This window comes from Mytilus galloprovincialis, chromosome 10 (assembly GCF_965363235.1).
Source record: "Mytilus galloprovincialis chromosome 10, xbMytGall1.hap1.1, whole genome shotgun sequence".
In the NCBI taxonomy this organism is placed as follows: Eukaryota; Metazoa; Mollusca; class Bivalvia; order Mytilida; family Mytilidae; genus Mytilus; species Mytilus galloprovincialis.
In genome coordinates this window covers 88,587,796-88,613,474 of record NC_134847.1, presented here as the reverse complement: position 1 = coordinate 88,613,474, position 25,679 = coordinate 88,587,796, and the positions used below count along the sequence as shown (strand labels likewise).

At 32.9% G+C, this 25,679-nt stretch overlaps 1 protein-coding gene across 1 annotated transcript; it reads left to right on the top strand.

The window, feature by feature from the left end:
• Positions 1 to 12,872: 12,872 nt before the first annotated feature.
• LOC143048704 (xaa-Arg dipeptidase-like) lies at positions 12,873 to 24,199 on the top strand. The gene is made up of 6 exons (XM_076222521.1): positions 12,873 to 13,313; positions 13,934 to 14,082; positions 14,451 to 14,593; positions 16,173 to 16,327; positions 17,954 to 18,188; positions 23,923 to 24,199. The coding sequence occupies exons 1-6, from the start codon at positions 12,948 to 12,950 to the stop codon at positions 24,057 to 24,059; spliced, it is 1,185 nt and encodes a 394-aa protein (XP_076078636.1). The 5' UTR covers positions 12,873 to 12,947; the 3' UTR covers positions 24,060 to 24,199.
• Positions 24,200 to 25,679: the final 1,480 nt, after the last annotated feature.

The window sequence follows — 25,679 nt, the reverse complement described above, 5'->3', positions numbered from 1 at the left end:
AACTTGCATAATACATTAATTGCATCGTAAAAGGGCTCATGTGTTACTTAATGTATCTTGAACAGTCATAAAGATCACACACATCCATTCTAAAAGGGTTCATTTGTTACTAAATGTTTATGGCACAAACACATAGATCACATAGAGCCTTTTTGACAATTAATTTTTCAGATTTACTGGAATGTGCAATATAAATTTAAAGTATGTATGTATGTGATTGTAAACATGCATCGTTTATTCCTGTATATGTCAGCGCGTTTAAAATTTGCGGATCTGTGAGGTGATAAGATATCGTATAACGATTCAACTGACATTAATAAAATTAACATAGATACCAGAATTACAACGCGCGTTTCGTCTGCGAAAGACTCATTAGTGAGCTCGAATAAAAAAAGTTTACACGACTTTGTTAGATGCATTGATATCTTATCTTCTTTTTGTTCTTTTTTTATGATATAATTGTACTTTCTTAATAACAATGATCGGTGACAACATGCCACATTTTTAGTATGATGTCTTTTATGACAAATCATGAATTTAGACTTTTGAAATGCATAAATAAGCGTTGGCAAGGTTTCGATGTATACGAGTTTCCTACCATGCACGAGTATTGCTGTGTTGCATGATTGCAGTAATTTTATTATTTTGTAAATTTCATAAATCTTAAAATTGAGAATGGAAATGGGGAATGTGCCAAAGAGACAACAACCCGACCATAGAGCAGACAACAGCAGAAGGTCACCAACAGGTCTTCAATGCAACGAGAAATTCCTGCACCCGGAGGCGTCCTTCAGCTGGCCCCTAAACAAATATATACTAGTTCAGTGATAATGAACGCCATACTAAACTACAAATTGTACACAAGAAACTAAAAGTTAAAATAATACAAGACTAACAAAGGCCAGAGGCTCCTGACTTGGGACAGGCGCAAAAATGCGGCGGGGTTAAACATGTTTGTGAGATATCAACCCTCCCCCTATACCTCTAGCCAATGCAGAAAAGTAAACGTATAACAATACGCACATTAAAATTCAGTTCAAGAGAAGTCCGAGTCTGATGTCAGAAGATGTAACCAAAGAAATAAACAAAATGACAATAATACATAAATAACATCAGACTACTAGCAGTTAGCTGACATGCCAGCTCCAGACTTCAATTAAACTGGTTAAAAATTATGTCCTCATCATATGAATATCAGGCACAATCCTCCCCGTGAGGGGTTTAGTATCATACCATCATAACATATATTAGAAGAACACATAACCCGTGTCATGCCAACAACTGGTTTGTTAATAATAAATGGGTTCCGATGCAAAAACTCTATAAGTGAATCAATATAAACGCCGAAATATACAATCTTTAATGATAATAATAAAATTAACGGTATCAATTTTCTTGCACCAGATGCGCATTTCGACATTTCATGTCTCTTCAGTGATGCTCGTGGCCAAAATATTTGAAATTCAAAGCTTATATAAAAGATGAAGAGCTATAATCCAAAAGGTCCAAAAAGTATAGCCAGATCCGTGAAAGGAATCAGAGCTTTGCATGAGGGAGATACATTCCGTAATTTATAATAATTTCTATCATTTTGTAACAGCAAATTTGAATAACACAAAACATCGGTATTTTCATGCCAGTACCGAAGTACTGGCTTATAATGACCTGACAACAGTATCGTAACTATATCTCTTCTTAATAAGTCTATTTAAAGGTTCTGTTAGCTTGTCTATTCTGTTCCTGAGATTAATCGTTAACTTGATATGACGGATCAATAAGGGAACAAAATTTGACACCCACGTAAAAGTGTCTGAATTTCACAATAACTAAAACGATAAATCTTGTTCTATTGTATGTATTGAGTGTCTGTCATTTGATCTGGTACTAGTTCTTGTATAGATAATTCAGTCATTAAGATACATAAGGGATGCATGTAGTGCTGTCGCTGTAGGTGTCTAGGAGTGTCACATTATGAACATGTAACATTGAAGCCACACACACACACACACACACAGATAAAAAGTGAAAGTTTTTCAATTCGACAGAGTGTACGTCTCCAGGTGCATACGATATATCAGGGTTCGAAATTCCTAAAGACGAAATGATGGGTTGAACCGGTTTTACGGCAAGTCAATACTCCCGTTTATATGGCCATATTAGAAATTTCTTTATAATGACAACAACACTACGTGACACAAATACAGTCCAATCACACACAAGAACACTCATGACAGAGAAACGCGCTATAAAATAATATAAACAATTGTTGACACAACATGCAAACCGCAGAACAACAACAAACAAATTCATTCAATGACAGACAGTACAGGACAGCACAAACTGTGACGCACTTATGCATTAAACTACCTACAATTATTTTCAATACCAGTTCAAATAGTTATCCCGATATATCATGTACCATGTCGGGAATATGGCAGTTTTTATCAAATAGTCCGTTTTTATATATGTTGGCGTTTGGTTTTTGTTTGTTTTTGTTTTTGCAATTCATGGTTTCTGTTGCCCTTGGTTTCCACTTATAGTTATATTTTATGATTTGTAAGCCGGATTTGTTTTCTATCAATCGAATTATGACAGCGTTATAATACTGTTGCCTTTATTAACTTGTTTGGATAATTTTTATTGTACATTCATTATAGCTTGCACATAATAAAAATGAGAGTTCGGAATAATTCAGACAAAACAGCTCTTTTAGAAAAAAACAAGTGAAACTGCGAGCTACTGCTCACTGATGATACCCCCACCGCAAGTGGATAATATTAATTGTGTAAAAATATGCAAGTGTTCGGTAAACAGGAAGTTGTCGAGTGATGAATCTGAAAACGCATCACACGGTATAGCTGACTTATATTAACCCTTAAACCAAATTTCAGAAATCCTTGTATTGTAGTTCCTGAGAAAAACGTGACGAAAAATTTTCAACTTGGCTATCATGTGTAAAATCAAACAAGTGTTCGGTAAACAGGAAGTTGTTGAGTGATGAATTTGAAAACGCATCACACGGTATAGCTGACTTATATCAAGCCTGAAACCAAATTTCAGAAATCCTGGTAGTGTAGTTCCTGAGAAAAATGTGACGAAAAATATTCATGGGACGGACGGACTGACTGACAGACTGACGGACTGACGGACTGATCGACTGACGGACTGACGGAAGGACAGACAGAGGTAAAACAGTATAACCCCCTTTTTTCAAAGCGGGGGTATAAAAATGTTTTTGAATTAATTTATATCAACTTTGTTAAGATTCAACACTGCATTACAGACTAGGTAATAGATATAGGAAGATGTGGTATGAATGCCAATGAGTGCCAATGAGACAACTCTCCATCCAAGTCACAATTCATAAGTTAACCATTATAGGTCAAATGGCAAGTGTAAAACCATTCAAACAGGAAAACCAACGGTCTTATCCATATAAAAAAACAAGAAACACTTTTGAACAACAGCAACAAACGACAACCACTGAACATCAGTTCCTGAATAAGGACAGATTCAAACAAATGCAGCGGGTTCAAGTAGACCAAAGCCCATATCAAGGAGTTCAGCTTACTAACAACCTGATATATGATAAACACAACAATATTATCGTATTTAAAGCAAAAAAAACAAATTTTGAAAACCCCATACCAAGCTACTTTTTGACCAGGTGCAGAATGTTGGAGCACTTCTTTGGATCCATACCAGGAAAACTACATACAAATGATGTACATGGCGTATTAATCTTCAATACAGCAAAATACTTGAATCAATTACTAACATACAAAAGAAATTAAAATTACCTTCAACAGAGACATGAAGTGTGTTTCAAAAGTATTAAGTCCTAAATGACAATTCTAAATATTTTCAAGGGAAATAAACGTGATTGGTTGAATTCAAATTTGATAAAGCATCTCAGGAAGGCAAATACTCAGTAGAAATATCCTATATTTTTAGATACACAAAGTCAAGTTATTTTCAAAGTGAAGCTGTGTTGGTTGGGTTTTTTTTGCTGATACGTGGAAGTGGTTATCTAAGTCTTCCTGATCTCATCAGTAAAAAGGCAAAAAGAAATTTAAATCAGAAAAATAGCTGAAGTGATCTAAGTTAACGCTGACAGGTGAAAGTTCCAATTTACTTTTTTAATGTGATATGTGATATATATATATATTCTTGCAAATTTTTTTTAAATACTTTTAATAATGTTTATGCAATAAAACATGTTTTGTACAATTTTAACCTATTTCTGAAATACTTCTAATCATTAGAACTTTACATTCTATAAAGTGGGGACCGAAGTAACAATACTTTCTGTTTAGCATAAAAACCCTCTAGTCCTTTCTGGTTACATATTTATAAAACAATGTTGACTTCTGTATGTTTGACATTTTTACCTTTTTACCATATTTTTTTTTCACGTATCGTTGTCAATATATAATGGAAGTTGATGCGACTGTCATATAAATGAGAACTTTAGCTAGCTATAAAACCAGGTCAGGCCACCATTTCGACACGAGAAAATGCATATACCGAGTCAGGAATATGACAGTTTTTATCCATTCGTTTGATGTGTTTGATTTTGCCATTTGATTACGGACTATCCGTTATGAACTTTCGTTGTAGTTCAGTATTTTTGTGATTTTACTTCTTTCTATGACTAATTGCCTACTACTAATAAATATTCTACTTTAATATGTCAATTCTGAGCCTTTGAAATTAAGAGTGGCTCAAGACATGTTTATGTTTATGTTTAAGTTGTGAATAAATGATTTACAAATTATAAATTCTGATAATAAGATTGGAATGTATGCTGGATAGCATACCATTATACTCTGTTGGTAAAAGTATTCTATCTATCAAAACTATTTGAATAATGACCCGTATTGAGTTAACATTTGGTTTACAACTTGTTAATATATCAAAAGTCACAAATACGCTTTAATGTACTCCTCAGAAAACAAATCTATTGGATAAGCAATTTGATGTTTTTATCATACACAGTAGGATATTCTAGTGACAAAATATTACCTCCCGTGTAAACATTGAAAACTAGATGGAATTGTATGCCACTGTCATCCAAGTGAGAGGTTGGCTAGCTATTTAAACCAGGTTTAATCCAACATTACTACATAAGAAATTGCCCGTACCAAGTCAGGTCTCCATTCGTTAGATGTGTTTGGGCTTTTGAATTTGCCATTTGATTAGGGACTTTCGGTTTTGAATTTTCCTAGGAGTTCAGTATTTTTGTGAATTAACATTCTTTTGGTCCAATTTTAACAAAGACGCTATCAATTATTGATTTACGGAAAAACATTCTGGTAAATTGTAAAAATTGAAATAGTTTGAAGCTAAAACAAAACTTCAACTCAATGTGATTATTTTCTCCTAAAAAGCAAACGACCAGGCAATAGAAGCTAGGTGTAAAACTGGTTAAAAATGTTGCTATGCGAATTTATTCCTGGAGTACCAACTTCAATTTATTTTTTTACTGTCTATATACCTCTTAGAAACATGTTTATTTTTCGTGTATATATACAAATAGACCAGTGTAAGTCGGGGGGAAAATCGAAAGGAATCGATTGATATGCAGCAAAGATTGGCACTTTTGAAATGAAGTTACTAAGCAAAATCAAACAGGCCTTATCTCGATGTAAACATTAATAGTAGAAAGATACATATTTTATAGAAATAGTTATCTATTTAATGCGTTTCCCTCCGTTTTAGTTTGATACCCCGATTTTGTTTTTTGTCCATGGATTTATGAGTTTTGAACAGCGGTATACTACTGTTGCCTTTATTTAATGTACAAATGACAAGCAGACCGGTGTGCACAGCAACGTATGTATGTAAGAGTAAGCATACTTAGGGATATTTTAACATGCTAAGGACTTTTTGGAAAACTCGGGAAATTAGTGAAACGAAAGATTGTTCGATTTTGTACGTCCATGGTTTTTCCATTTTGTTTTTATTAATATGCAGCAAACATTGACAGTTTTAAAATTTTAATTTCACAAGCATCTTCAGAAATTATCTCGATACATCTTAAACATAAAACATCGGGTGGTTGCATGTATGTTTCTAATAACACACTTGAACAAATAGTATCTATAAAATGTGCAATATAATGATTTAGAAATAACTTTTGATCAGTATCGTCACTGGTATTGTTTTATTACTGTCTTTCTCGACTTTATCATAAGAAGAGTGAATTGTCTTTTGTTTTCGTTCCATGGAAATCCCACTGCAATAGTTGGTTGTAGTATAACACATTTAAATAAAAAAAAACAGAAGAAAGAAACAAATATAACTCAAAGATAATAAGACTATAACAATCAAAACCAAGGAGTAAACAAAGACTCGTAAAACCAAAAGACATTTACATCAACAGTTAAAAATAATAAATAAGAAACAACACGAACTCCACTAAAAACCGGGAGTAAAATCAGGTGATCCGGAAGGGTGAGCATTTCCTGCACCGTATACGGCACCCGTCGTGTTATTCCATTGTTCAGTCCGGTAATGATGTAAGGTTATTATGACGGAAGAAGAATATCAGATATGATTTCTGACACACTTTAGTCATAATGGCCAATCAGCTCATGATGGCGACCGTAAAATTTCTTGAGTGACAACCTTAATTTGATTGATTCATAGCCCTGTCTTAGCAACTTTTGAGAAAGTAGTATTCCTCGTTCAACAAAATCAACGTACTTTGAGCTAGCTCTAGAGTAACGTATCAATTGAGACACATATACTCCATATGCTGGTGCCGCTGGGATGTTGCTACACAGAAATGGAAAGTTGACTATAGGAAAATTAAAATCATCTTGTTTGTCATAAATTTTGGTAGTTAACTTACCATCAGTAGTCATTTCGAGAAAAAGGTCTAAATATGAAGCAGGTTTATCTGTGTCTGTAGTATCTTTAATTTCAAGTTCACTTGAATATATTAAATGTAAGTGATCACTGAATCTATTATTATTAAGAGACAGTACATCATCAATATACCGAAAGGTGAAATTAAAAGACTGGGTTAATTTCTTTTTTCCTTTCTGTACAAGCCCTTGGAAAAATTCTGCTTCATAGGAATACAAAAACAAATCTGCAAGTAGAGGAGCACAATTGGTACCCATTGGGATTCCAATAGTCTGTTGGAAGGCCAAACCTCCAAATTCAACAAATATGTTGTCAATTAAAAAGTCCAGCATGGCAGTGATATCCTCTTCTGTGTAAGTTTTGCTCGACTCTATTATTTTTTTAACAAAGTAAGCTGGATTCCTGCCCAAAACTAGATATCTGAAACGTCTATTGCCCTTTTTTTTAAAAGAAACATAATCTGACGAGTTCTTTCAGTCGAGCTTTAAGTTAGTATATGGAATAGTGGTGTAAAGAGTTGAAAAATCAAAGGTTTAATGATGGTACAATGTTTTAATGATTGAGATTGTAAATTCACCAATAACTCTTTTGAATTTTTCAGTATCCACATCTTTGATTAACAGCACTTCTTGAATATGCCGTTTAGGAATATTTCTGAAGTCCTTCTTTAACTGCAGTTAGTATGGCAGTAGGAACTTTAAAAAGGGGTTTAGTGGAACACTTGGAAGAACCTGCAATATACCTTTCCTTATAAGGATTCTTGTGAAGCTTAGGAATCCAATATAAGAATGGAAGATCCTGGTCTTCATCCTTGGATTAACAACAAAGGAGATTAGAACCGATTTGTGGTTTTCCAGGATCTCCTGCTTCGTAAGCGTACTTAGTGTATATGTAGGATTTCCAAGTGTGTTATTTATCCCGAGTTCCTTAATCAGGCAGTCAATGTAGTATTTCTTGCAAACAAAATCAACATTGTTTGAGGCTTTGTCAGCTGGAACGACAACATATTTGTCATGGAGGCAAGACACCTCCTCTATGACATGAGGGTCTTTAAAGATGGAAGGAGCTTTGGTGCTCATTGATCCTATAAGCTAATATAACTCTTATCTAAATTAATGACCTCACTGATTTTACCCACTCCGAAAGAGTGTCAACTTCAACCTGTTCTCTTTTTTCCCAGTCTTTTGCATATTCCTTAACAGAATCAATTAGTAGTTTGAAGTTCTGCTTCCAATTGATTGGCTGTGGCTCTCTGTATTTTGGACCCTTGGACAAAAGTTGTCCCAACTTGTAGTTATTGACTATGTCAAGTTGTCAAGTAAGTTGTACAAGTTATTATCTTTTTCTAAACGAAAATGTACAAATAATTACTTGTACAAGTATATTTGCACAAGTAATAACTTATATGATGACATTGTACGAGTAGTTACTTAGTTTGTATGCAACTTATAACTTCTACACTACATTTGTATATATTTATTATGGAGAGGAACATTTAAAGCATCTCAATTTGTGACATACCATATTATGATTTACAAAATCACTAGTGAACCAAAAGGTTGGGCAGATCATTTAAGATGGAACAAGATTTAGATTTACAAAAACATTTATAAAAAGTTTTAATTTTTCTACGTTTGTTAAAAGTCACCAACTGACTCTTAAATAGTAATTGCAGCTAACGTATGTCTACACTCGAAGGAGTCTGAGTGAAGCACCGTTACATTGTATCAATGGTCAACATATTTATAAAATGACTGTGTAAGTAAGGTTTTCGATCAATCATATTCTTTTTCAGATAACCGTTTTAGGAACCCCTGCTGAGGATGGAGGGGAGGTAAAATAGACATGATAAATGATGGTGTCTTTGATAATATTGATGTCACCAAAACTGTATCTCATGTTTCCTTGTTGATATGTAAGTGTTTAATTTATATCAACATTGATCTATAATATAATACTGATAGAAAAATATTTCAAATAAAATTAAATAATGGAAAACCAATGAAAACAAACACATTGTTACAACGGAATATCTACTTTAATTTACAAGAGCAATCTGAAAAATCAGATTTTAGAAACAATAAGAAACATATAAGACATTTACAAATAAATTATTGTGGTCTACTAAAACCAAAACATTTCGTTAATATAAGTAAATAAGATTTTAAAAACCCATTCATTGACGTAAACGATCTTTTTTAATGTTTTTTCCAAATGTTCCGATTACGTTTTGAAATTTGTCTTCTAAGTTGTGTTATTTTGATTGCAGGGCTACTGTCAAATACACAGGGAAATCAGCACACGCTGCAGCCTATCCATGGGAGGGAGTAAACGCCCTCGATGCGGCGATAATATGTTACTAGAACGTGTCTTGCTTAAGGCAACAGATGAAACCTACATGGACAGCTCATGGTATTATTACAATTTGTAAAAGATATTTACTCGACATGCTTATTGTAAAATTCGGAAAAATGAATTTTTATTGTTATGATTAATTTTTATAATCTGCTCCTCGAATTTAAATGGTAAAATTATATGAAACACGGAAACATATTCAATGATGGCATTTGGAATTTAAGATGTTTTTTAACGGAACAATGTTGTTGTAAAATGTAGCATACAACAAGTACAAAGTAAACATAGTTTTATCATACATAGATTATGCAATATGCATACCACTGGAATGCATGCTATCATACTGTGAATGATATCGTTAAAAGTTTAAATTGAACATAAGCTTGATTTTGGTTTATAATGACCTTCAAATCTTAATCATAGTCAAGATCATCCTTCAATTAGACAAACGTTCACAATATAGTTATCAAAAGTACCAGGATTATAATTTAGTACGCCAGACGCGCGTTTCTTCTACATAAGACTCATCAGTGACGCTCATATTAAACTATTTATAAAGCCAAACAAGTACAAAGTTGAAGAGCATTAAGGATCCAAAATTCCAAAACATTGTGTCAAATACGGCTAAGGTAATCTATGCCTGGGATAAGAAAATAGTTTTTCGATTAATTCAAAGTTTTGTAAAAAGGAAATTTATAAAAATGACCACATTACTGATATGCATGTCAACACCGAAGTATTGACTTCAATTTAATACATTTATATGCACATTACCTGGTTAGTCTGAACAATAAATTATTACGTCATGTTCAATCTTTCGGTCAATTTCCCGACTTATCCAATGCAGTAAATTAAGTACACTTCAGATAATTACTTGCAGTCAATTCATTATTCTAATGCAATTTGGATGTAACATTTTTTTTCATTGGCTGAAAGTTGCCGTCAAATCCACAGTTGACCAGGCGTAACTAAGGAGGGACCCGCCATTTTGAATTGATTGAATCAGCAAATGTTCGATTACTACTATATAATCGAAAATAAAACAACACCTACCTCGAACATTTGTCGAATTCGCCGTTTTAATGTAATTTTATCCGAATTAGAAGCGTACAGGTAACTTAATAACCTCCAGTTTGTAAGTTTTCATTTGTATGACGTCACGTTTAGCCATGACGTCTTTGTGCCAAAATCATTCATGAAGTTTCGCGGATTTTTTTCTATTTGTCAAATTTAGACATTTTTTTCAAGTTTTATCGTATTTTTTTTTTTTTGAAATGCATTAGAATCGGAATAACCGTTACGCGTCGCCAGTAAAACTGCATTTGCGACCGTCAAATCTACAATTGACGGTGGCAACTCTTCAACTACAGTACGGTTATTCCTTAGCTGTTAAGTGTCTTTTTAGACAATTTTATTAAATATGATGTTCAAGTGTACAACTACTCAATAATCTGAACTAAGACTGAACAGATCTTGAAAAAAAGTAAAATCACAAAAAAATCTCCGATTGCAAGCAAATTGTCTGAACTGAACTGATTTTACCGCAGTGGAAAAGTCTGAAAATTTACTGAAAGAAATATTCAGATCAAAATGACCGTTAGAGATCAAAATTTGTTTACCAGTGATTGATGACACATACTTCTCACAAGTAATGACTACTAATTACAGCGCCATAACTATATACTTGAATTTTTTTTTTTACGGAAAACGTACAAACAAAGCATCAGAATTCTCGTGATTGAAGTATAACCGAAAGCCATAGTAATGCTAGTGACAAAATTGCACTTTCTTTGCAAAAAATCACAAAATTAGGCATTAACACTATAAGGTCATTTTTTTACATATCTATATATTACAAAACACGTACTACTGTCTGTTCTGAATAAACTTGAGATATGTGTTTGTTTGAGATAATTCAGTTTCATTCAAAATAAGTTAATATAAGCTTTATGGGGTAACTATTCGACAAACATGTATATTTTATTATTTTTGTTTTGATTTGAATATTAGAGATAAATATTAGATTTAATGGTGTCATCTGACTAGTAAAATTGATATTTTATTTTAGGAATAATAAAGAAAGGCGGTATCAGGCCAAATATCATACCAGAATTTACTGAACTAGAGTACTACTTCAGAGCGACAAACAAAAAATGGATAAGATGGACTGAGAGACAAGATGAAATCCTCTTTTGATACGGCATTAACAGCCACTGGATGTCAGGTGAAGTATACTGTCATTTTAAGACATACCAATCTGAATGCAAACATACATGGCATAGTTGTATAAAACGACTTAAAATGTGAAAAATAAAAAGTAATTACAACTAAAATCAATAACCACAAAACTTTTGAAGTAACTAGTATAGGCCTTAGACTTTAGAACATTATAATAAGCCACAAGTCTGTAATCTATTGGTTCTATAGACTGTATATTCAAATTAGTAACATTCTGCTGAAGAACGTTATGGTCTTTATTTTGCATTTAAAACTATCAAATGTTTTACACCTTTTGCCTTGCCATTGTTTGTTATGGTCAACCTAACATCGTTGTTTTTTCGGAGTACTTTTATGGTAAAAATCCATTTACATTAATTCTGATTGCACGAAACGCATCTTAAAACAAGGCTACAGTATATAATTAAGTCCTTTAACCACGAAACAACTTAATTATTCTTAGACTGTGTACTCAGTATTTTGGTTTCATATGTAATGCCAAAGAGTAGTCCATGGTAAATGCTTCCAAATCTTTATGCTGTATTTAGGTTAAACAAATTATGACGATACCAAGGGACAATCATAAATAGTAAAAAGAGTGGAGCACCCAAAAGTCCATCAATTTTAAACTAAAACTAACGATTAGGGTACATGAATCCACCCAAAGTAATGATGGAAGAAATCAAGTGCTCTTGAAAAGTGACGTTATATGCTGCACAAGATATGACATAAGTTTCTTGTGATCTAATATATATGTCATAAGATGGCGTTCATTACGATCATTCAAAATATATATGGCTTTTTGGCACTGTTTCTTGAATAATAATTAATTAATATTTTAAAAAGTACATGCTAATTCTATAAACTTTATCACAAATATAAATATTTACTTGTGACACAGCACTATTCAACGATACACTACTGATTTGTTTTCTGTAAGTTGATATCTTTTTCATTTTTTCATTTTTGTCTTTGAGCAAAACTCGATAATTTATAAAAGGTGCTAGTATTGAAAGTTTAGAAAATGTCAAACCTTGTTTTAGCATCTTGTGCATTTACAAAGGCTAAGCCTGAACCTTACAAACAGTGATAAAAAGTTGATTTCAAACTAAACAAATAATCTCAAACATATTATAACATTTCCTTACATATATTTGATCACATATTTAAGAATATTTTACTTCATCGGTCAGATTTATGTGGTGCGCTTGGCGTCCCTAAAAACTTTCTCTACTTTATTTTGTTAATACCAATGATCATGCACCGGTAATTATAATTGTATCAAATTACAATTTGTTTGGCATTGAATGTCTTTTGTATCATGTCATTGAATAAATCGTAAATTCATGCACGTTATAACTACTACTTTGAATAAACTGTTTTAAATAAATTAAATACTCAATATTATAACATTCGCTTTCAGACAATATACGTAACCACAAGCATAACTATATAGACAAAGTATAAGCACAAGAAAACTGGTTAATATTTATATTATTAAAATGGATTTCTTAAAACTGTCCATAATTCAAGCAATCGACGAGGCATCAGAAGAACTAGAAGAACTGAGCAAAGATATATGGCGAAATCCGGAACTTTGCTTTATGGAACATTATGCGCACGAAAAACTAACAAATTTTCTTGAATGTAAGGGCTTCGACGTTACCAAGAAATTTATTTTAGAGACTGGATTTAAAGCTGAAGTAGGCACAACCAAAATGGGACCAAATATTGCTGTAATTTGTGAGTATGATGCGTTACCGGGGATCGGACATGCATGCGGACATAATTTGATTGCCGAAGCTGGTGTTGCCGCTGGTCTTGGAATAAAAGCAGCATTGGGGAAAATGGAAAACCCATTTGGCAGGGTAAGCAAAAATGTTACTTAAAGGTTAACGTAAGGCTAGAAAATGAAGAGAAATAGTCTTCTGCAACACATACCCTATGAATGTATAAGGATATGATTTAGGCAGCTTTGTACCAGCAGTGACATAAATCTACAATATTTCGAAATAAACTTGTCCAAGTCTTAGAAAAATGATTTCTTATTAGTGGTTATTTGCTTTGAACAAACTAGTAAGTGCGAGTACTCTAGATCTCAGTTCTGTATTTAAGTCTTTTTGTTGTTAGGGATGCATAAATACACAGCCACGTCCGGTCTGTGTTTTTTCCAAGATGTTTTTTTCTGCTTTTTAATGATCTTATGAGCCTTTTTCAACTGATTTTCATAGTTTGTTCTTATGTTGTACTGTTATACCACTGTGAAAGGTTATTGGAGGGTTGGAGCCTTCAAACATGTTTATTCCGGCCTCATTCTTTATCTGCCTGTCCCAAGTCAGGAGCCTGTAGTATAGTGATTACGCAATGCTGTTAAATGAGTTTTGACTGCCAATTTAAACGAGACAAATTGACGCCGTTTTTATAATCAACATTTCAACAAATGAATAATGATCAAACGCGTCTTTTATAAATTTGTTTGGATTTTCAGATAACTGTTTTAGGTACCCCTGCAGAGGAAGGAGGGGGAGGAAAGATTGACATGATCAATGCTGGTGTATTTGATAATATTGATATAGCTATGATGGTTCATCCCTCTCCAGAAACTAGCTCTCATTGTTCCTCAACAGCGATTGATAGGTAATATTCTTATTGCGATTGATATCGATTTACTAGTATTTGACAAATTAAAAATACCATATAACGTCTCCATAGTATCATATTAAGACATCGATACAAAAAAATTTTAAAATACAAAAATACAAAAAAATACAGTAGACATAACGAACTTGCAGAACTTACTAAAATCTGGATTCATAATGAAACTTACTATTTCATAATCACATATTTTTTCGGTAAAAATATTGTTTCTTAAAACCCTATGTTTGTTATTTTAATCAAATACATTCCCATACTCGAACTGATCATTTATAAAGTTCAATGATATTTCAAAACGGCTTTTCTCAAATGCATTGCACTTTTTTTCCAAGCAAGAGTTTATTTAACAGGGTTACTATCAAATACATTGGGAAAGCTGCGCACGCTGCACTCGGCCCATGGAATGGAGTTAACGCCCTTGATGCGGCGGTATTATGCTACCAGACGGTATCCTGCCTAAGGCAACAGATGAAACCTACATGGAGAGTTCATGGTAAGAAAATAAATCAAATCATAAGAGAAGTTTACTTAAAATGACATGTCCTATCAGTTTATACAGATAGACACATTTGTAATCTTGTACAGTTTGCTAAATAAATGTTCTAATGCAGATGATCCATAGCAAAACAAAGATGTAACTTTTACACATTAACAGATACTATAGACTTTTGAATACTTTCCATTTGTTTTTACAATGATTATCTTTCTCTAACCTGTAAATATAATGTTCTAGCAAAAATTAACTTTCAACGATTTTTCAAATTTAGGAATAGAAAAAGAATGAAATATGTAAACACGGGGAATCTTTTATTTCATTCAACTTAAGGGACTACAACATGGCATTGACGGGTGTCTGTTGAACATGTTTGGCTTTGTAATTTCTTTGATCTTCTTTATGAATTGCATTGATACTAATTGAAACATCGTTTTGTAGGTATACTGGAATTGTAATACAAGTCAAGTACCTTAAGTCAAATATTATACCAGAATTAACTGAACTTGTATTGATACTAGAAGAAAACATTATTTTTTTGTAGGTATAATAAAAAATAGTGGAAATAAGTCAAATATCATACCATAATTAACTGAACTTGTATTGATACTATATAGTAGAAAACATTATCATTTTGTAGGTATAATAAAAAAATGGTGGAATTAAGTCAAATATAATACCAGAATTAACTGAACTTTTATTGATACTTGTAGAAAACATTATCTTTTTGTAGGTATAATAAAAAATAAATGGTGGAATTAAGTCAAATATCATACCAGAATTAACTGAACTTGTTTTGATACTAGTAGAAAACATTATCTTTTCGTAGGTATGATAAAAAATGGTGGAATTAAGTCAAATATCAAACCAGAATTAACTGAACTTGTATTGATACTAGTAGAAAACATTATCTTTTTGTAGGTATAATAAAAAATGGTGGAATTAAGGTTGCAGTCTTGTAATTGACTGCTCCATAGGCTCACATGCAAAACAACTGATCTTTGAAAATAAAAAAATTAAAAATGCTACATAGAAAAAAATAATTCATGTTCATATTATGTATATACTAATGTGAAACTGTGATTTAGTCGAAAAAGAAGTGGGTCATGCCACGAAGAATAAAAAGTTACGTAACCCTTAAGTCAAAACATTTTTTTTCTACTTTCTGTTTGGTGTTTTTTACTAAGCCACACCACTTCCAGTAAACATGATATCCTTCCACTTTCCTGGATTCATATTCCCAAAAAGATGCAAGATTGTTTTTAAATCTATATATATGTTTCAATTCAGCATAAATCTATAATCAAACAGAAAAAATTGAGTCCAGAAAAAAATTCAGAAAAAAATGGACTATTTAGTTTCCCTCCATGTTTTGGTATGCACCGGAAACTGGAATTGTAATACAAGAATGGTGCCTTAAGTCAAATATCATACCAGAATTAACTGAACTTGTATTGATACTAGTAGAAAACATTATCTTTTTGTGGGTATAATAAAAAATGGTGGAATTAAGTCAAATATCATACCAGAATTAACTGAACTTGTGTTGATACTTGTAGAAAACATTATCTTTTTGTAGGTATAATAAAAAATGGTGGAATTAAGTCAAATATCATACCAGAATTAACTGAACTTGAATATTCCTACAGAGCACCAAACAGACAAGAACTAGATCAACTGAAAGACAAGATGAGGTGCTGTTTTGACTCCGCAGCAATAGGCACTGGATGTCAGGTATAATAAACTAGAATTCTCAGCAGCAATAGGCACTGGGTGTCAGGTATAATAAACTAGAATTCTCAGAAGCAATAGGCACTGGGTGTCAGGTATTATAACCTAGAATTCTCCTCAGCAATAGGCACTGGGTGTCAGGTATAATAAGCTAGAATCCTCAGCAGCAATAGACACGGGGTGTCAGGTATAATAACCTAGAATTCTCCTCAGCAATAGGTACTGGGTGTCAGGTAAAATAAGCTAGAATTTTAAGTTCCGATAGGCACTGGGTGTCAGGTATAATAACCTAGAGTTTTAAGTCCAATAGGCACTGTGTGTCAGGTATAATAAGCTAGAATTTTAAGTTCCAATAGGCACTGGGTGTCAGGTATAATAAGGTAGAATTTTAAGTTCCAATAGGCACTGGGTGTCAGGTATAATAACCTAGACTTCTCAGCAGCAATAGGCACTGGGTGTCAGGTATAATAAGCTAGAATTCTCCTCAACAATAGGCACTGGGTGTCAGATATATTAAGCTAGAATTCTCCTCAGCAATAGGCACTGTGTGTCAGGTATAATAACCGATAATTCTCCTCAGCAATAGGCACTGGGTGTCAGGTGTAATAAGCTAGACAAGTTCCTGCAGTCCCTTGAAGTCCGATAAACAAATTTCTTTGGTAAATAACAATAAGTTGATATAGTCTAATATTAAACATGTACAATGAAACTAACTAATGATGTCATGTATAGATTGACAGTGATAGCAACTTATCTGAATGATGTTCTGTTGAAAAATACATTTCAATAAATTAAAGTCACATTCGATTGGCTGTTCTGGTCCTTAGATATACAGCCCGCTGTTTAGGAGGGAGTCTATAATAAAAGGCAACAGTAGTATACCGCTGTTCAAAACTCATAAATTCATGGACAAAAAACAAAATCGGGGTAACAAACTATATATATATAACTAATAATATTTACTGTAGAGACCGTATAGACAGTTTGTTTTTCAAACATTTTGACATTAATTTTCAGAATTCGTACAGCAATTAAAGTAAGTTGCGATATCATATTAACTGCTTAATATCAAATTATCATTTTTAAATAATCATTTTTGAAGAAATTGACTATGTTGACATTTAAAATTATATACAACAAACTTGTTAACACTAGGAGCATCCAAAAAGTCTTGATAATTAATGACATTTTAATGCATCTAGACCTGCGTTTGAAATATACTTTAATAGAAATCGTATAAAATAAAATTTTTCAAATTTGTGCTTATCATGATGATAACAAAGAAAAAAGTTTTAGATTTCTCTAAAGCCATAAAACCCAGGAAACGCTCCCCGCAAACAAAACAAACAAAAAGCAAGAACCAAATTTTGTTTTACATTTTCAAAACGTTATTAAATTTCACTTTATTTCATTAACCCTGTTTTATGAATGAGGAGAAATCAGCAAATTTTCAAGGGAAAAACTGCATTTAATTGCATATTTTGTCTTGAAAATTTCTTGTAATTTAGCTATGTATTGTAAATATTTGTAGTTTTTTTATTATTATTATTATTCGTTCTACGATGTTGTGTAAGTATGTTTCATTCCTATTATAGTAATTTACACAATGAATTCTATATCTGATTATAGGTGTCATACGATTTTTCTAGCAAGCCTTATTTGAATATTGTAAGTAACAAACGCATGGCAAACGCCTTCAGGAGTAATGCAGAATCTCTTGGTGTAGAATTCGACGCCGATGAAAGCGCAAGCGGAGCTTCAACGGATATGGGAAATGTTTCACATATTGTTCCAAGTATTCATCCGATTTACAGCATTGACACGATTTATGGAAATCATACCAAAGATTTTACCACTGCGACAGGTATGGTATCATGTTCAACCCTATATACCACCTTGCATCATATTCTTAAGAAAAAAATCAAACTCCTAATTAAATTGGCATTTGAAAAATTGAGAATGTGAATAATTATATATAAAATTGAGAATGGAAAAGGGGAATGTGCCAAAGAGACAACAACCCGACCATAGAAAACTAGAAAACTAGAGGCTCTAAAGAGCCTGTGTCGCTCACCTTGGTCTATGTGAATATTAAACAAAGGAAGCAGATGGATTCATGACAAAATTGTGTTTTGGTGATGGTGATGTGTTTGTACGTCTTACTTTACTGAACATTCTTGCTGCTTACAGTTATCTCTATAATGAACTTGGCCCAGTAGTTTCAGTGGAAAATGTTAGTAAAAATTTACAAATTTTATAAAAATTGTTAAAAATTGACTATAAAGGACAATAACTCCTTAGGGGGTGAATTGACCATTTCAGTCATGTTGACTTATTTGTAAAACTTACTTTGCTGTACATTATTGCTGTTTAAAGTTTATCTCTATCTATAATAATATTCAAGATAATAACCCAAAACAGTAAAATTTCCTTAAAATTACCAATTTAGGGGCAGCAACCCAACAACGGGTTGTCCGATTCATCTGAAAATTTCAGGGCAGATAGATTTTGACCTGATAAACAATTTTACCAGTCAGATTTGCTGTTAATGCTTTGGTTTTTGAGTTATAAGCCAAAAACTACATTTTACCCCTATGTTCTATTTTTAGCCATGGTGGCCATCTTGGTTGGATGGCCGGGTCACCGAACACATTTTTTAAACTAGATACCCAAAAGATGATTGTGGCCAAGTTTGGATTAATTTCGCCCAGTAGTTTCAGAGGAGAAGATTTTTGTAAAAGATTACTAAGATTTACGAAAAATGGTTAAAATTGACTATAGAGGGCAATAACTCCTAAAGGGGTCAACTGACCATTTCGGTCATGTTGACTTATTTGTAAATCTAACTTTGCTGAACATTATTGCTGTTAACAAATTACCTCTATCTATAATAATATTCAAGATAATAACCAAAAACAGTAAAATTTCCTTAAAATTACCAATTTAGGGGCAGCAACCCAACAACGGGTTGTCCGATTCATCTGAAAATTTCTGGGCAGATAGATTTTGACCTGATTAACAATTTTACCCATGTCAGATTTGCTCTTAATGCTTTGGTTTTTGAGTTATAAGCCAAAAACCCCTATGTTCTATTTTTAGCCATGGCGGCCATCTTGGTTGGTTGGCCGGGTCATGCTACACATTTTTTAAACTAGATACCCCAATGATGATTGTGGCCAAGTTTAGTTTAATTTGGCCCAGTAGTTTCAGAGGAGAAGATTTTTGTAAAAGTTAACGACGACGGACGACGACGGACGACGGACGCCAAGTGATTAGAAAAGCTCACTTGGCCCTTTGGGCCATGTGAGCTAAAAACAGCAGCAGAAGGTCACCAACAGGTCTTCAATGTAGCAAGAAATTCCCGCACCCGGAGGCGTCCTTCAGCTGACCCATAAACAAATATATACTAGTTCAGTGATAATGAACGCCATACTAATTTCCAAATTGTACACAAGAAACTAAAATTAGAATGATACAACACTAACAAAGGCCAGAGGCTCCTGACATGGGACAGGCGCAAAAATGCGGCGGGGTTAAACATGTTTGTGAGATCTCAACCCTCCCCCTATACCTCTAGCCAATGTAGAAAAGTAAACGCATAACAATATTGTCATTTTTTTAGTAACAACAAACCAAAAAAAATATGTCAATTGGCCCTGCTTTGATACTATAACTGCCCTTGAATTTTGCTAGATATTATTTTTGTTCGCTGTGGAGATCCCGTATATCGTCATGTTATCGGAATTCCAATGGGGACTAGCTGTGGACCACTTATTACGGACTATTTCTGTATTGCTATGAGTTACAATTTATGAGTAAAATCAGCAAAGACCCATCGAAACAACATTTGATACAAAAAATTTAATAGCACTTTGTCACCATCTTATGGTGTGTATATATCTCAACGTGTTCGATTCGCTCGTGTATGTAACAACGTATTTGATTTTAACAAAAGAAATCTATGTATTACTGAAAAATTATTACATCTGCGTTTTCGATATCACAAACAAGTCAAAACATTTACTAAATTCTATCATCGGTACAAGGACATCATTCGTAAATATAAATCAACATGCAGAATCTTATCCGTTCAGGTATTTCTCATCCAATCTTTCATGGTCATATTCTTTACCAGGCACAAAAATGTCGGCATTCACCTCAAAAGATAACCAAACCTTTAAACATACTTATCAAGAAGGGATAAAGTTACGTAATGTTGTCAGGTCATTTAAGATGGCACATTTTGGTATTGATATTGATTCAATCATATGGTCTTTGCATCGGAAATAAACATATTTATTCTAAAACCAATTCTTTGCATGATATGGGTTATGTTCTGATATATTTTATGATGGTATGATACTAAACCCCTGACGGGAGGGGTTGTGCTTGATTTTCATATGATGAAGACATATTCTTTCGATCAGTTTAATTGAGGTTTGGAGCTGGCTACTACTCTTTTGTTAATGTATGTATTATTGTCGTTTCTTTTGTAACCTATTCTGACATCGGACTCGAACTTCCTTTAAACTGAGATTTATTGTACGTATTGTGTGTTGTTTTTTCTACATTTATCACAAAACATGATTTACCCCCGCCTCTGTCCTTTGTTAGTCTTGTATGATTTTAAATTTTAGTTAATTTATATGTTTTGGAGTTTAGTATGGCCACCGTTATCACTGAACCAATACACATTTTGGTTTAGGGGCCAGCTGAAGCACGCCCTTTGATGCGAGATTTTCTCGCTGTGTTGGAGACTCATTGGTAACCTTCGGTTGTTGTTTGCTCTCTGGTCGGGTTGTTGTCTTTTTGACTCATTCCCCATTTCAATTCAAGATAAAGCAGTGCAATCGTTCCAGAATTGTTTCAATATAACCTCGTGTTCAATAAAAGATATTTTTTTTTACTTCTGAGTTTAAAATAGATACATTTCGCCACTATCATGAGAACTATTGATTTGTAACATGAATTGAATTTTCCTTTGATGTTTTAGTGAAATAATTTGCTTAAAAAGTGTGTTCAGGGAAAACCATGGTATATTATCTGAAATTTGATGTTGTACCATACTTTGCTAATTAAATATGCAACTCAACTAGAATCCAAAGGAAAGAAGGCGGAGCTTAGCTATGGTATAACATATTCATGTGCATGTTATTCCATGGCTGAAGCTCTACCCTTATTTTGGAAAGGTATCCGCCTCTGAAATATTTAGGAAACTGAAAAAAGTAAACCTTCATTAGCAATAAATCATGGTGTACCAAATCTTAAGAAACCTTCTTCAAACTATATAGGATTGTTACGAGTTCCCTTAATTTTGGAAAAATACTAAAAGTTTCTTCTTTCAGTACTGAAAAAAATAAAATGTAATTCTACAATGTAGTACCATTTCCTTTGCAAAAGTTCAATTAAATATCGATTAAAAAAAAAGGGGGGAGCGATTTTTATAGAAAAGGGAATAAATATCGGCTACAATAATTTGTGAAAAAACACCAATCTTTTTGCGATAAAAAAGAGGGGACGTACACTAATTACGATCTCTGGATCCGCATCTGTTCAGTGTTTTATCTCTAAAATTGTGTTTTAATAAATAATCGAATTAATAAAGTAACGGAAGAAAAGCAGTTTGTACAAAAACTTTAAATGTATAAATATGCATTTTTCAATGAGATGAACAACCAGTAAAATATGATTAATTTGTAAGAAAACCAACAAAAAAAACAATTCTTACCGTCATTAGAATAATTATTTAATCCTTGTCGCTGGAATCCGACATTTTTGTTTACTTTCTGATGACATAATGAAATAACCTGCGCATTCGATCATACACGGGGCGCAAAACTAAAAATCGGGAAAATGCGACATGTTCTTTACTTTCTGCAAATTCTGGGGCTTTTTTAAATGAAGATCACACACGAGGCGCAAAAATGATTCGTGCGAGCTTTCATTTAATTGGATAAAACTGTAACGTGATCAATTTCTAATATTAGTTCAAGGTCTTCAAGCTGTCAATCATTTAATTTATATATTATAAATTTTATATACCATGTGTTTTACTCATTAACATATTTAACTCGTAAGAACCATGGTATATATAGTACTTATACTGGGAGTTTTACATATTTTCAAAGATTTCTCCATTCACAATACCAAATTGGCCTAAATGCATATTAGATATACCTAAAGAAACGGCATTTTTAAAACAAATTTGATCAGTAACAGGATACTTCTATAAATTCTTTTTGCAGATTGTTGCTAATACCATTTAATAATAACTTCTCTTTATGTCACTGTTGTTTTAATATTAACAGTAGAAAAATCAATAAAAAAAAAATTTAAAAATCGGGAAAATTTTCCCGAAATTTTCATTGTACTAATGAACTCAAAATCGTTCATTTTTTTTTATGTCATGTTTTGAATTCCCGCATCTGCGCAGAAAACTACAATGTACTTCCTTTTTCCGGTCTCGTTTGTATAAACTTTGAGTAAAATATATATTTATCAGTCTAGTATCAAATAGGAAGGAACGCAATACCAATTTCATTTTCAATAATTCCTTGATATAAAAAAAAACGTTACCTGATGATAGCATTTCTTTGTTTTACATTGCATATGACGTCATAACTTAAATAACGTCACAACTAAAATCCCTAACAGAACCAAAATCGGAAACGCCTGCCTCATATTATCATGTAAATGAAAGGAGAAATTGTAGCCAAATTCAGTTTATATCCTTTAAAAATTGCCGCTGAATAAAAAGAAAACAATAAGCACACTTAATTAGCATTTCCTTTATGATAATTTATTACACTGTGATAATTTACTCCTGCCCAAAGAACTTATTTTAAATAAATGTATACAGCAATAATTGTCGTTTTCGTAGTCGATATACATGTATCTGTAACTATGTGACTTAGAACACTGATACAGGTTCTTTATTTTCGTGTGTATATTATTATTATAGATGTTCCAGTGTTACTTTCCTTCCTCATTATACACAAAATATGCGCTAAATCATGCATTCAAAATGCTTACATGTTTTATATGAAGAAATACCATTAACAGCACCTATTGTACTGCACCAGATACTCGTTTCGATAATGAAGATGGTGTCTCTATTATATATTTAAAAAAAAGGAATGATATGACAGGCTTGATGCGTACCAGTTTACTGAAATCCTAGAACCCAATAAGGACTGTTACGGTTATGGAAAGTTCTTGAGATATAAGAATGAAACAATTTAAACATCAATTTCAAGTTAATTTAGAACGTTGATTACTAAATGTACTCTTTACTGTATATTTATCACAAAAGAGTCATGCGTCAAGGCAGGCAACATCATTTAATATTTAGAAGAAAAAAATGTTTATATAAAAATATTTCTTTATTTCTGTACTATGAACATTTTAGTTTCAGTTTCTAAAATATTAATTATCAAATAGTGTCATCAATGTTTTCCATTTTGTTTTTATATGGAAGTTAATCAAAAGCAATGTTTTAATGAATGTTTAAAACGAACGCACATTAAAATTTTGTTCAATTGTAAAGCATTTTGTTGACCCGGGTGCTTTTATAATCATAAGAATGTTTTATTTTCCAGGAGATCCAAAAGCTCAGTTACATACTCTGAATCAAGGTAAAGCTATGGCACTTACCTGTCTTGATATCTTAACAGATGAACATTTATTGAAAGAAATAAGGCAGGAATTTACAGGATTCAAACAAAACTCACAATGAAATCAGCGATTACAAAACAAATCTGAAACATTTTGTGGATGAGTGCCTGGAGAGAACCGAGAGTCGATAATGCATAACGAAGACATGTTATTTTGTGCTTCTTCAACTCTGATGTAACGAAAATAGAAAGTGAAATGATGCTTCCTTTCCCTGGTATATTAATAACTGACTATTTTGTGCATATCGATTAATGTATTAGTTTAATTGACAAAGTAATGTAATGGTGCTGAGTTTTGACCAAGCTACACGAAAACTATATAAAATTTATAATCTTATTAAAAAACAAGTTTCGAGAAGTAATGTCATTGATTGCTTGAAACAACGAGAGGATAGAGTTAAGTGATCTGGAGATAAAATAAAAAGGCATCTGCGATAACGAACAAAATAACACGTTTCAATTCTATGCGTGGCTATACCTTCATTAGGGACGCTCAGTGGTAAACATTTGAAAGCTACAGCTGTAAAAGTACGTAGACACGTTAGACTCGATAAGTCTAAAAAGGGTCTAAAAGGAGTAGACACGTTAGAATCGATAAGTCTAAAAAGGGTATAAAAGTACGTAAACACGTTAGACTCGATCAGACTAAAAAGGGTCTAAAAGTAGTAGACACGTTAGACTCGATAAGTCTAAAAAGGGTCTAAAAGGAGTAGACACGTTAGACTCGATAGACTAAAAAGGTTCTAAAGTAGTAGACACGTTAGACTCGATAAGTCTAAAAAGGGTCTAAAAGGAGTAGACACGTTAAACTCGATAAGTCTAAAAAGGGTATAAAAGTACGTAGACACGTTAGACTCGATAAGACTAAAAAGGGTCTTAAAGGAGTAGACACGTTAGACTCGATAAGACTAAAAAGGGTCTAAAAGTAGTAGACACGTTAGACTCGATAAGTCTAAAAGGGTCTAAAAGGAGTAGACACGTTAGACTCGATAAGGCTAAAAAGGGTATAAAAGTACGTAGACACGTTAGACTCGATAAGTCTAAAAAGGGTCTAAAAGGAGTAGACACGTTAGACTCGATAAGACTAAAAAGGGTCTAAAAGTAGTAGACACGTTAGACTCGATAAGTCCAAAATGGGTCTAAAAGGAGTAGACACGTAAGACTCGATAAGTCTAAAAAGGGTATAAAAGTACGTAGACACGTTAGACTCGATAAGACTAAAAAGGGTCTAAAAGTAGTAGACACGTTAGACTCGATAAGTCTAAAAAGGGTCTAAAAGTAGTAAACACGTTAGAATCGATAAGTCTAAAAAGGGTCTAAAAGGAGTAGACACGTTAGACTCGATAAGTCTAAAAAGGGTATAAAAGTACGTAGACACGTTAGACTCGATAAGACTAAAAAGGGTATAAAAGTAGTAGACACGTTAAACTCGATAAGACTAAAAAGGGTATAAAAGGAGTAGACACGTTAGACTCGATAAGACTAAAAAGGGTATAAAAGTAGTAGACACATTAGACTCGATAAGACTAAAAAGGGTCTAAAAGCAGTAGACACGTTAAACTCGATAAGACTAAAAAGGGTATAAAAGTAGTAGACACGTTAGACTCGATAAGACTAAAAGGGGTCTAAAAGTAGTAGACACGTTATACTCGATAAGACTAAAAAGGGTCTAAAAGAAGTAG